This window comes from Loxodonta africana, chromosome 1 (assembly GCF_030014295.1).
Source record: "Loxodonta africana isolate mLoxAfr1 chromosome 1, mLoxAfr1.hap2, whole genome shotgun sequence".
Classification (NCBI taxonomy): domain Eukaryota; kingdom Metazoa; phylum Chordata; class Mammalia; order Proboscidea; family Elephantidae; genus Loxodonta; species Loxodonta africana.
Window position 1 is genome coordinate 238,651,838 of NC_087342.1, and position 12,135 is coordinate 238,663,972.

The following is a 12,135-nucleotide window of genomic DNA, read 5'->3' on the forward strand; positions in this document are numbered from 1 at the left end:
GTTACAAGCAGACGTCTCAGCACACCGTATTTTTACCCAAATAACGTGCGCCTTCTATCTTTGTTTGCCAACCACGCCCTCTCCTTGTGAGGTATTTTTGTAAGTGCTGCTCAAATTGGCATAACATAGAAGGCGTGTGTTATTTGTGTAAGAATGTGATAATTATTTTTAAAAATGAAGATAGTTTTCTAGAAATGTGAACTATCAGTGTGTCGAAACCTTGGTTCAAGCTCACATGGTGGCTTTTGAAATCCCAGCATAGTTTTTTGGTTTAGAAGTGACTTTACTCTGAACTGTCTTGATTTCATTCTATCAGAATTTCCCTTATCGGTGCTGACCTATGCCTCAGAATATCACTTGTCACTGTCGTTACTTGCCATTGAGTCGATTCTGACTCCTGGTGACCCCAGGTGTCAGAGTAGAATTGCTCTTTAGGGTTTTCAAGGTGGTGACCTTTCAGAAGCAAATCACCAGGACTGTCTTCAGAGGCGCCTTGGGTGGGTTTGAATGACCAGTCTTCCAGCTAGTAGTCGAGCGCTTAAGCGTTTGCGCAGCTACTCCAAGGCTGCTCTACTACCCATTACGTGGAGTGGCTTCTCGTTGTTCTTTTAATGTAAAACAGTGAGCCCGTCTCCTTATGATTGAACTCCAGAGTGTTAGTGTGGCAGGCCGTGTGTGTCACTGGATGTCACTGGCCTTGTCACTGTGATTGAACTCCAGAGTGTTAGTGTGGCAGGCCGTGTGTCAGTGGGTGTCACTGACCTTGTCACTGTGATTGAACTCCAGAGTGTTAGTGTGGCAGGCCGTGTGTCAGTGGGTGTCACTGACCTTGTCACTGTGATTGAACTCCAGAGTGTTAGTGTGGCAGGCCGTGTGTCAGTGGGTGTCACTGACCTTGTCACTGTGATTGAACTCCAGAGTGTTAGTGTGGCAGGCCGTGTGTCAGTGGGTGTCACTGGCCTTGTCACTGTGATTGAACTCCAGAGTGTTAGTGTGGCAGGCCGTGTGTGTCACTGGATGTCACTGGCCTTGTCACTGTGATTGAACTCCAGAGTGTTAGTGTGGCAGGGTGTGTGTCACTGGATGTCACTGGCCTTGTCACTGTGATTGAACTCCAGAGTGTTAGTGTGGCAGACCGTGTGTCAGTGGGTGTCACTGACCCTGTAACTGTGATTGAACTCCAGAGTGTTAGTGTGCCAGGGTGTGTGTCAGTGGATGTCACTGACCTTGTCACTGTGATTGAACTCCAAAGTGTTAGTGTGGCAGGCCGTGTGTCACTGGGTGTTCACTGGCCTTGTAACTAAGTCAGAACACGCGTCAGCCATCACTGAACATAAGGAATCGCACACTGAAAGCACCAAGCTGAGCTGCTGTTTGGAGGCACGTTAAGAGCTGCTATTCTCTCTCATTAGTGCTTTTCTGGGAGGAGAGCAAGGAGTAAAGCAGCATATCTTTGGAGAACAGAATAACTTCTGTTTTGGAAATAAAAATACACGCAATACGTAACAGTAGGAAGAAACCAGAAACCACTGCGGTCGAGTCAATTCCGACTCACAGCGACCCTATAGGACAGAGTAGAACTGCACCATAGAGTTTCCAAGGAGCGCCTGGTGGATTTGAAGTGCCGACCTCTTGGTTAGCAGCCGTAGCACCTAACCACTACGTCACCAGGCTTTCCACAGTGGGAAGAGCTGCTTTAATTACAATAGCGCCACCCAGTTAAATTGATTTTCCTTGGAAACAGTCACTGATGGACCGAGTGGGAGAAGGGGGACTCCTTCTTCATTAACGTCCAAAATGAGAAGAACGAAGATTTTTTAAGGGAAAATATTTGCAAAAAAAGGATGTGAGAATTATAATTGTTCTGATACAATTTTTTTTAATTATATTTAAAAGAACTAATTGAGTGTATCATTGTATTACATTTTCTTGCTGAGACTTTGTTTTAGTCAGGTCTAAAGAGTATAATAGAATCAAATTACTTTGTGCTTTACTGAGTAGTAGAAAGCCCTATAGCATTAATGTAGTCTTATATTTTTCCATAAATAACCTTTCTGTAGAACTTTTAATATTCTAATTGCTGGGCTTTTTTTTTTTTTTTTTTGCTTTGTTTTGTGTTTGTTTTCCTTTTTTGAGAGGCATTTCTCAAGACCCTGAAATTCTTGGTACATCTTTCCACTGTTGGCTGTAAATCCTCCTGCCGGAGCTCGGGTAGGAGCAGTCCACATCTTGTCCAGTTCCAGGGAGCAGGCTCCTTCCTGTTCTTCATCCTTACATCTTCAGCTCTTAATCAGTAGTGTCTACTCCTGCTGCAATACCCCCAGCAGCCAGCTCTGTTAACATCCATCCCTCCTGGGCTTATGCCTAGGTTATGCTAAAGTGAGTTTGTCTTCCTGAGAAGGCCATTTTCACTTGTTCCTAAGATGCCTTATCACTGTTGGTTCACAAGAGGAAGCCTAAAGATGCAGGTTATTACATTCCCACCACAGAGAACATGTTTCCCACACGTATGAAAAGGTGAAGTTGTTGGGTTTTTGGTTCTAGTTTTTTTAAAAAACGTACACATGAGCACGATTCAAATCCAGAAGTTGACATTTTATATTTTTTGCTGTAAACAGTTCATAGAATAAGTAGTAATTTTGTAGAAATTGAAACACACCTTTTAGGAATTTTATGTAAGGGATTCTTGCAGTGGGTAGAGGTTGAGCTAGATTGCTTTCAGTTGTCTTTTAATTTTGAAGATTCTGGTCAGCAGCTGATGATGTGCGATAGTGTAGCCCGGGTCTGTACCCAGGGAGGAATACTGGAGAATGCAGAGTTTTCAAAGCTGCCATCGTATTAGTCTACAGCAACATGAATAGCTATGCTGTATCCAGGTGATCAAAAGGGAGAGCCTTGTTCTGTTCCGGATTGGTGGGATGTGCCTTTATGGGGTTCCTTTTTAGAAAAGATACTTAAAACCTGTAGTGCATAGAGAAATGTGGACAGGATGATCAAGAACTGAAAACCACAAACAAAATAAGTCTTAGGAACATTATAAGGCATCCTTAAGTATTTGGAGAGAATGAAGGAAAGACTCTGAATGTGTCTCAAGAGGGCAGAACTAGAATGACCAAAAATAGAAAACAATCAGGAGACAGATTTTGGCCAACATAAGAGCTTTTTGACTCATAGCTTCTCAAAAATAGAATGTTTTGTCTTGGGAGGTAGGTAGCGTGTCTCCAGACATTTGACACATCCAGTGGGAGATGGGCAGTTACTTGGCAGAGAAGTAGTGGAAGTAAGACGGGGAGAATAGGGTTTCTCCCGAGTCTCCGTTCCATGACTCTGAGCGGGGCCCTCTGAGCTGGAGGGGCGATGACTGAGGGCCAGAGAAGGAGGAGGGCTGGGAGCTGGGTCCTCGGGGAAGATGGGCTGCTGGTGGTCCCCCTCTGGTATGAGTCTGATAATTTGTATGAGCTGGCTAACTGAAACGTGTTCCAACCAAGGAGTCGTGCTTGTTTAGTGCTTGATTGCAGGAGGTCACTTCCTCCTCCTTTGTGCCACAGTGAATGGGGGACAGCCTGGGGTATAGAGCAAAATTTGTTTTTAGATAACTTACTTCAAACGGTAGAGATGTTAAACGTGCAATTTCATCGTCTTCCAGCGGTGGTTTTGTATTAACTTTCTGCGTGTGTGCGCGCGTGTGTCTGCTTGTCCTGCCTGTGTGCTCTCTGTGTGGTCCGGGAGGGCTTTGCCGAGTGGAAAGTGGAGTTGATCTGTTGTTAGTTGCAGGATGAGGAGCGGCGCAGGCAGCAGCAGCTGGAGGACATGCGTCAGCGGGAAGCGGAGGACCGTGCCCGCCAGGAGGAGGAGCGCCGGCGGCAGGAAGAGGAGCGTGGGAGGCGGGACGCCGAGGAAAAGGTCCTGGTCCTCTAAGAAGCTAGAATGTACCACGTAGCCTGGGCATAGCGGTTGGCCTGGGCGAGGGGGTACACACGATAGGTACCTAAGATGCTCACAACAGAGTGGGGCCTGGGCCCCAGCTTTGACGACTGGACCAGAAACTCACCCTGTCCGGGCCCGGCTACCTGTCTTCTGAACTCTGTCTCCAGACCCTCCTCTGAGCTGTCTCCCTCAGGCCTCTGAACTCACAGACATTAGCGTGAGCCTCTCTGCAGAGGGCCGTTCACCCTGGCGGTCATCCTTCCTGGGCACGGCCCTGCTGTTGTTGTGATGTGTGTTCAGTTACTTTAAAAACTGAGTTTCAGCCATGAGAGGCAGTAGGAATGCAGTCAGAGAGTCGGTGAGCACTGAACGTTTTAAATAGATGATTTACTACAATTTCACAATTCCAGTTTATGTCAAAGAAAGTAAAATTGCTTATAAAACGTTATCTAGGATAATTTAGTTTAGTATGTAATCTGATAAATATGATGAGTTTCAGATGTTATTTTTTTTTTTTTTTCAACTAATATAATTTTCACACATGTTGTCAGAATTGGAAAACTCGCCAATGTTGTTCTCCAGATCTTTGGTCTCGTTTCGTCTTGTTTGTTTCCAAGCTGAGGCTCCATGTGAGAGGCTCTGACCGTGAGTTCGTGTTTGTCTGTCCTGAGAAGATGTACGTTGTTGTCTCTGCTTCTGGAGAAGCTGTTCTCCTCTGTTACTTCCCTTCTGTGAAGGCAGAAGCTTCGAGTGCCACAGCGTCTAATGGGGACAAAACCCATTTTCAGTCAGAAGTCCCTCCTTGATAGTCCAGTGAACGACAGTAGGACAATACCACCTCCCACACCAAAAAAAAAAACCTTTTAGAAAGCTTTTTGTACTAATAAGATCTGTTGGGGTACAGAACAGTCTAAGAGTAAGATTGATAGAAACTCTGTGACTCATTTAAATGGAAGTGGAGTGAACAATGTGAAGACCCCTACCTAGTGTGAAATCAGTGATTTTTAGCTTTTGTTCACCATCACCATCTCTGACAGTGGTTAGGTTTTGTACACCGTCACCATCTCTGACAGTGGTTAGGTTTTGTTCACCGTCACCATCTCTGACGGTGGTTAGGTTTTGTGCACCGTCACCATCTCTGACAGTGGTTAGGTTTTGTACACCATCACCATCTCTGACAGTGGTTAGGTTTTGTACACCGTCACCATCTCTGACAGTGGTTAGGTTTTGTTCACCGTCACCATCTCTGACGGTGGTTAGGTTTTGTGCACCGTCACCATCTCTGACAGTGGTTAGGTTTTGTACACCGTCACCATCTCTGACGGTGGTTAGGTTTTGTTCACCGTCACCATCTCTGACGGTGGTTAGGTTTTGTGCACCGTCACCATCTCTGACAGTGGTTAGGTTTTGTTCACCGTCACCGTCTCTGACAGTGGTTAGGTTTTCTGCACCATCACCATCTCTGACAGTGGTTAGGTTTTGTACACCATCACCATCTCTGACAGTGGTTAGGTTTTGTACACCATCACCATCTCTGACAGTGGTTAGGTTTTCTGCACCATCACCATCTCTGACAGTGGTTAAGTTTTGTACACCGTCACCATCTCTGACAGTGGTTAGGTTTTCTGCACCGTCACCATCTCTGACAGTGGTTAGGTTTTGTACACCATCACCATCTCTGACAGTGGTTAGGTTTTCTGCACCATCACCATCTCTGACAGTGGTTAGGTTTTGTACACCGTCACCATCTCTGACAGTGGTTAGGTTTTGTACACCATCACCATCTCTGACAGTGGTTAGGTTTTCTGCACCATCACCATCTCTGACAGTGGTTAGGTTTTGTACACCATCACCATCTCTGACGGTGGTTAGGTTTTCTGCATCATCACCATCTCTGACGGTGGTTAGGTTTTGTACACCGTCACCATCTCTGACGGTGGTTAGGTTTTCTGCACCGTCACCATCTCTGACAGTGGTTAGGTTTTGTACACTGTCACCATCTCTGACAGTGGTTAGGTTTTCTGCACCGTCACCATCTCTGACAGTGGTTAGGTTTTCTGCACCGTCACCATCTCTGACAGTGGTTAGGTTTTGTACACCGTCACCATCTCTGACGGCGGTTAGGTTTTCTGCACCATCACCATCTCTGATGGTGGTTAGGTTTTGTACACCGTCACCATCTCTGACGGTGGTTAGGTTTTGTACACCGTCACCATCTCTGACGGTGGTTCGGTTTTGTACACCGTCACCATCTCTGACGGTGGTTAGGTTTTCTGCACCATCACCATCTCTGATGGTGGTTAGGTTTTGTACACCGTCACCATCTCTGACGGTGGTTAGGTTTTGTACACCGTCACCATCTCTGACGGTGGTTAGGTTTTGTTCACCGTCACCATCTCTGACGGTGGTTAGGTTTTCTGCACTGTCACCATCTCTGACGGTGGTTAGGTTTTGTACACCATCACCATCTCTGACGGTGGTTAGGTTTTCTGCACAGTCACCATCTCTGACGGTGGTTAGGTTTTGTTCACCGTCACCATCTCTGACGGTGGTTAGGTTTTGTTCACCGTCACCATCTCTGACGGTGGTTAGGTTTTGTTCACCGTCACCATCTCTGACGGTGGTTAGGTTTTGTACACCGTCACCATCTCTGACGGTGGTTAGGTTTTCTGCACCGTCACCATCTCTGACGGTGGTTAGGTTTTGTACACCGTCACCATCTCTGACGGTGGTTAGGTTTTCTGCACCGTCACCATCTCTGACGGTGGTTAGGTTTTCTGCACCATCACCATCTCTGACAGCGGTTAGGTTTTCTGCACCGTCACCATCTCTGACAGCGGTTAGGTTTTCTGCACCGTCACCATCTCTGACAGTGTATTACTGTTGTATCTGTTGTATCCGAACAACTTCTGGAGTGTTCTCCAAGGGCTTCAGCACTCAGGACTAGGTCACCCTCTGAGTCTTTCAGTTGCATAATGTTACATCAAGATTGGGGATCTTCCTAAGGAAATCAAATTTCCAGATTTTTGACATTTGAGCCACTTGACTTGCTAAGTTTTTTTGGTGGCTCGCTTTTTTTTTTTTTTGGCTGCTCCCTGGACACTCCTCCTGGCTGTTTGAGGATGTACTGTCCCAGCTTAGGGCCACTTAGATGCCATCCACTGTGCAACACTCAAAGCCTGTGCTGGGACAGGGGCCGCTGTGAGGGCCAGACATACGCCGGCCTCACTGGCGCCTGGCTGCTCGCTGCAGGAGTGGGGCACCACAGAGCAGTCAGGTTGTGTTGGCATGTTGAGAAACTTGCACATGCATTCTCACAACTCATGATCACATCCAAGACACATGCAATTTACAACTGCTTCTCTAGCTGACTGTCAATGTAAAAAGAAGCTCCACAACTTATTCTTCTATAGACTGTCCAAAATGGATGGGTGTGCTTTGTCATAGAGATTATACCCCTTGGGTGGAACCAAGTCTCTTTGGGTCATGTCACTGTATCTGCTTTTCTATAACTAGAGGTGTATTCTGGTTTCCCCCTTAAATGTTACCAAGTACCTGTCCCTCATGTAATGCTGAGGTTCTTGACAGTTGATTTCAAAGCCACACTGGAGTCAATTCCCCACCTCCCAAGCAAACACTTCCCTTACGTGGACAGTGGGGTAAAGCCGTCTGCTCTTCAGGATTTCTCAGCACAGCAAGAAGATGGAGTCAGACATCGGGTCCAGGAGGTGGGGGCGGCTGGTGTTTGCACAGGGGGCTTCTCCTGCAGAAGGTGAAGCATTGGTGCTTATGTCCTCAGTGTGCGTGTATGTGTGTCCTCAGTGTCAGAGAGTGTCAGCGTGTGTGTGTCCTCAGTGTCTGTGTGTGTGTGTCAGTGTGTGTGTGTCTTCAGCGTCTGGGTGTGTTTGGGTATATGGGTGTGTATGTGTACTCAGTGTGTGTATCCTCAGTGTCAAGAGTGTGTGTGTGTGTCCTTAGTGTCTAGGTGTGTGTGTTCTCAGTGTCAGAGTATGTGTGTGTGTCCCCAGTTCTGGGTGTGTCTGTGTGTGTATTCAGTATGAGTGTGTGTCCTCAGTGTCTGGGTATGTGTGTCCTCTGTGTGTGTACGTCCTTAGTGTCTGGGTATGTGTGGTGTGTCCTCAGTGTAGGCATGTGGATGTGTGTGTATCCTCAGTGTCTGGGTGTGTGTGTGTGTGTCGCAGTGGGTATGTGTGTCAGTGTGTGTATCTTAGTGTCTGAGTGTGTGTCTCCTTAGTCTCTGGGTATGTGTTGGTGTGTGTGTCAGTGTGTGTATCTTAGTGTCTGTCTCAGTGGGTATGCGTGTCAGTGTGTGTATCTTAGTGTCTGAGTATGCGTGCATGTGTCTCAGTGTCTGGGTATGTGTCAGTGGGTGTGTGTGTCAGTGTATCTTAGTGTCTGTGTGTGTGCGTGTGTCTCGGTGGGTGTGTGTGTGTCTCAGTGGGTGTGCATGTCAGCATGTGTATCTTAGTGTCTGGGTGTATGCGTGTGTCTCCTCAGTGTATATGTATATGTGTGTCAGTGGGTGTGTCCTCAGTGTCTGAATGTGTGTGTCTCTTAGTGTCTAGGTGTATGTGTGTGTGTCCTCAGTGTCTGGGTGTATATCTCAGTGTCTGGGTGTGTGTGTCTCCTCAGTATCTGGGTGTATGTGTGTCAGTGTGTGTGTCCTCAGTGTGTGTGTGTGTATCTCAGTGTCTGGGTGTGTGTGTGTGTCCTCTCAATGTCTGGGTGTGTGTGTCATCAGTGTCTACTAGTGTGTGTGTATGTGTATATCTCAGTGTCTGGGTGTGTGTGTCCTCAGTGTCTGTCAGTGTGTCTGTGCAGCTCTGGGAGTAGTAGTGAGACACACAGGCATAAAAATTGAAATTGGGACTGAAAGCTGTTAGTTATCCTTATGCCAGCAGGGTCCTAAGAGTAGTTATCTTTGGATGAGTGGATTTGAAATGTCTTGTACTCTGCTCTGTAGCACTGACCATTATTCAGGCTAAGGCAGGTGATGCTGTCTGATCTTTCCCATCCCCTTTCTTACTTTTTTCTTGTACTCTAATCTTATGTTAATCTTTAACAAAACTGTGCTGTTACCTTTTTTAATTGTTAAGATAATTTCACCACTGTCAACTGTAGTTTGTGCAGATGTATGTCAGAAGAAATGTACACTGTGTGTCAAAATATATTTGAATCTCTTTTTGCTCTTCCCGTTAACGCCTGGCTCTCATTCTGTCTGTCGGGGCCTTTACTGAGACTGCAGTACAAATTAAGAACTGTGGGAGTGCACTGGGTAGACGATTGCTTTGGAGGAGCGAACGATGGTGTCCACAGCTCCTAGCTGGCCTCCCTCTGCATAAAAATAGATGGCCTGGTCCCATACTTCCTGCAAGGGGTGAACTCTTCCGAATCCGCTTGTGTTTAATGGAAAACTGTGTAAGTTCACACTCCTCAAAGTGCCTACTCTAGAAAGCCAGGAATAGCCTATTTTATTTTTGTTTGCTCTTGAAACACAGCAGAAACAGGTAAGTTAATGTTTTATCAAGAGCGGAAAGAATTGGACAAGTCTAGTCAGATAACTTGGAGGGGACAGAGATGTCATAGCCAGGAGTGGGGCCCGGAGGCACCTGAACATTCATTCGAATACTCCATGCTTTTGAGCAGCATTTTGCTCTTAAGTCTCGAGAAGGCCGTTTCCAAGTCCATCTGCCCGGCTCCCTGGCAGCAGTTGTGTTGCCCCCACCCCCTGTGTGTGGCCGTTACTCTTGTGGGGGGGGGCCCTCTCTGGGTAGAGAGCGGGCCCTGTCGTCCCCTGACACTCACTTCTGTTTATTCCGCCTGCAGAGGCGCCAAGAAGAGGGGTATTACAGCCGCCTGGAGGCCGAGCGGCGCCGACAGCATGACGAGGCAAAGCTGAGGATGCTGGAGCCCGACGAGCCGGGTCTGTGCAGACCACCGCCTCCACGGGACTACCAGCACCCCTGCCCGCCCCCCGCACCTAGCGCTCCTCCTCCCCCACCTCAGCGCCACACCTCCTACCTGAAAACGCAGGCCCTCTCCCCTGACATGCTGTACACTGCCAAGTTTGTTGCGTACAGTGAGGAGGAGGAGGAGGAGGAGGAGGAGGAGGACACCGGCCTGGCAGGTCAGGATAAGTACGCCAGCACAAGAAAGTCTTACGGGAACCTTCCTCCCACCGCCCCTAAGCCGCAGCCCTCCTGCCAGCCGCGCCCCATCTCCGATGGCATCTTTCTTTCCAACTCATTCCAGCCACCTTCCGTCAAAGCCAACAGTACTGTCCTCAAAGCAGGCCAAGCCCCGCCCCTTCCAAAAAAACCGAGCTTCTACCTTCCCAGTGGCTCCAAAGGTAGAGCGGAAAGATAAAGTCTGGTCACTTCCTCTCCTGTCTCCCTGATTGGAGGCTCAGCTCTGTCTGCGCAGTCCTCACTGTGCCTCCTGGATCACAGTGCACGCTGGGGCCCCATCCCACTGACCCCTGCTCCTGGCTGGTGATGCCCCGCCTCCAATCGGATGTCTGTGTTCTTGGCTTTTCTGTAAATGTTTGAGAACCCTCCAGTCTCTTTTGTGCTTTAAAAGCCCCACTTCTTTGATCAGCTCTCAACAATCAGTCCTTCTCAATTATTCCCTAAAGTGATTGAAGTACTGTTGGTCTTGGCTCTCATTCTCCGCTGTCCAAATAATCCTCGCGTTGGGTTGAACAAGCGCCTTTTTCCATGCACACTGGTGTCTGAAGTACATTTCTGTTTATCGCTAGTGCTGTGGTTACATGTTAAGTTTCCGTTATGTAACATAAGTAGAGCTTTAGGTTCTGGATTAAATGCCACGAGGTCACAGCCTATGGAAAGGTTCACCTGTTCAGTGCGGGGCTCAGTGGGCATAGTTGACAGCACCCCGGCCAACGAGGTAATGGTGCTGCCTAGCAGCACTGACGCCCAGGCTGCACATGCCAGGCCAGGGACCTGAGTCAGTCTGAAAGGCCGTATCCTGCCCCTGTTCCTCTGACCCGTGTCACTGACCTCTGTCACTCTGTGTCTCAGCACACACAGCCCTCATAGTGAGCCGTGGTCAGCACGCAGTTGCCTTAGCTGTAGCCTCTAAGCTGATCACAGAGCCTCAAGTTCTTCTGACCACGCAGGACCCAGAGGCCGTTCCCCAGATGTGCAGTGGCTTACGAGCCAGCATTGGACGACACGTTAAAACGCGGACCTGTGGCTGCAAGGTCCTGAGTTGAGGCTCCTGTCACCGCCTGAAGGGGATCAAGTTCTGGCAGTGAGCATTGTCAACCAGCACCATCATTTTGAAAGAGCCTGAGAGTCTCCTAGTTCTGAGTGACACCATGCAGGGACTCAGCCGTTTTGGAAGAAGTTGAAAATTACTTTCTTTTTAAAATAAGCAATTTCTTTTTCTTTTACAGTCCCACTTGCAGGTAATCTAAAAACCAGTGTAACACTGACTCTTACATAGAAAGTGGGCTTTGCCAGAATTCTTTTTTTCCACCTGGATCAGAGCTTTTATTCTCTTTGAAGGTTCAGTACAAAGTATTTAGGTTGAGTCACTCTGGAAGCCAAATTACATCTTTTTGTAAATGTTTTGTTGTAAATATCTGGTGTTTGATACCTTTTAGAGACATTTATGGAATAATAGCAATTTTTGAAGGGAGATGCCAGCAATCTCCTTGTGTCAAATTATAAGCTGAACTATAAATGTTTTTTAAGTGGCATGTCACAGAGGAGGTTTTGGTGACAGTTGAGAATACCGTAACTAGACATCACTTCTGACCACCCTGGCTGTCACACTACTAACCCTGATTTTATCTCACACCCCAAACTCCACCCAGGAGCAGGTTAATCCTGCCTCTGGTTGTGCGGGCTTCCTGGAAGACTTCCTTCGTAAAGTACAGGGCTGTTTGCACTCTGGTCTTGCCATCTCCATCTCACTAACATCGGTGCATTCTTTTCAGCTCCCTCTCTGTGGGAGCCTCTGGTGAAGCACGCTTCTGCAGTCTGCACCTGGCTTCTTCCTCTGCGTGCTGCAGGGAATGAGCACGTGTGCTGGAACGGGAGATCCCGAGTTCAGTAGAGCAGCCCTTCCAGCATACTCTGCCACAGCTCTGAGAAGCTCCTGCGAAATGGATGAATTCATATAAAGTCAGCTGAAAGTATTTGATACTCTGAACGTTTTAAA

The 12,135-nt window shown here is 47.6% G+C and overlaps 1 protein-coding gene across 7 annotated transcripts in view; it reads left to right on the forward strand.

Annotated features, from left to right (window-relative positions):
- AFDN (afadin, adherens junction formation factor) overlaps positions 1–12,135 on the forward strand; it is a 175,405-nt gene that overhangs the window by 158,024 nt on the left and 5,246 nt on the right. For 2 of the 7 annotated variants that reach the window (XM_064293263.1, XM_064293266.1), the window contains exons 30-31: positions 3,769–3,903; positions 9,775–10,075. In XM_064293263.1, coding sequence (XP_064149333.1) covers positions 3,769–3,903; positions 9,775–10,075 — 436 coding nt within the window. Of the gene's footprint in view, positions 1–3,768; positions 3,904–9,774; positions 10,298–12,135 lie in introns of all 7 variants that reach the window. The other 5 variants (XM_064293274.1, XM_064293288.1, XM_064293268.1 and 2 more) reach the window with 3 other exon arrangements.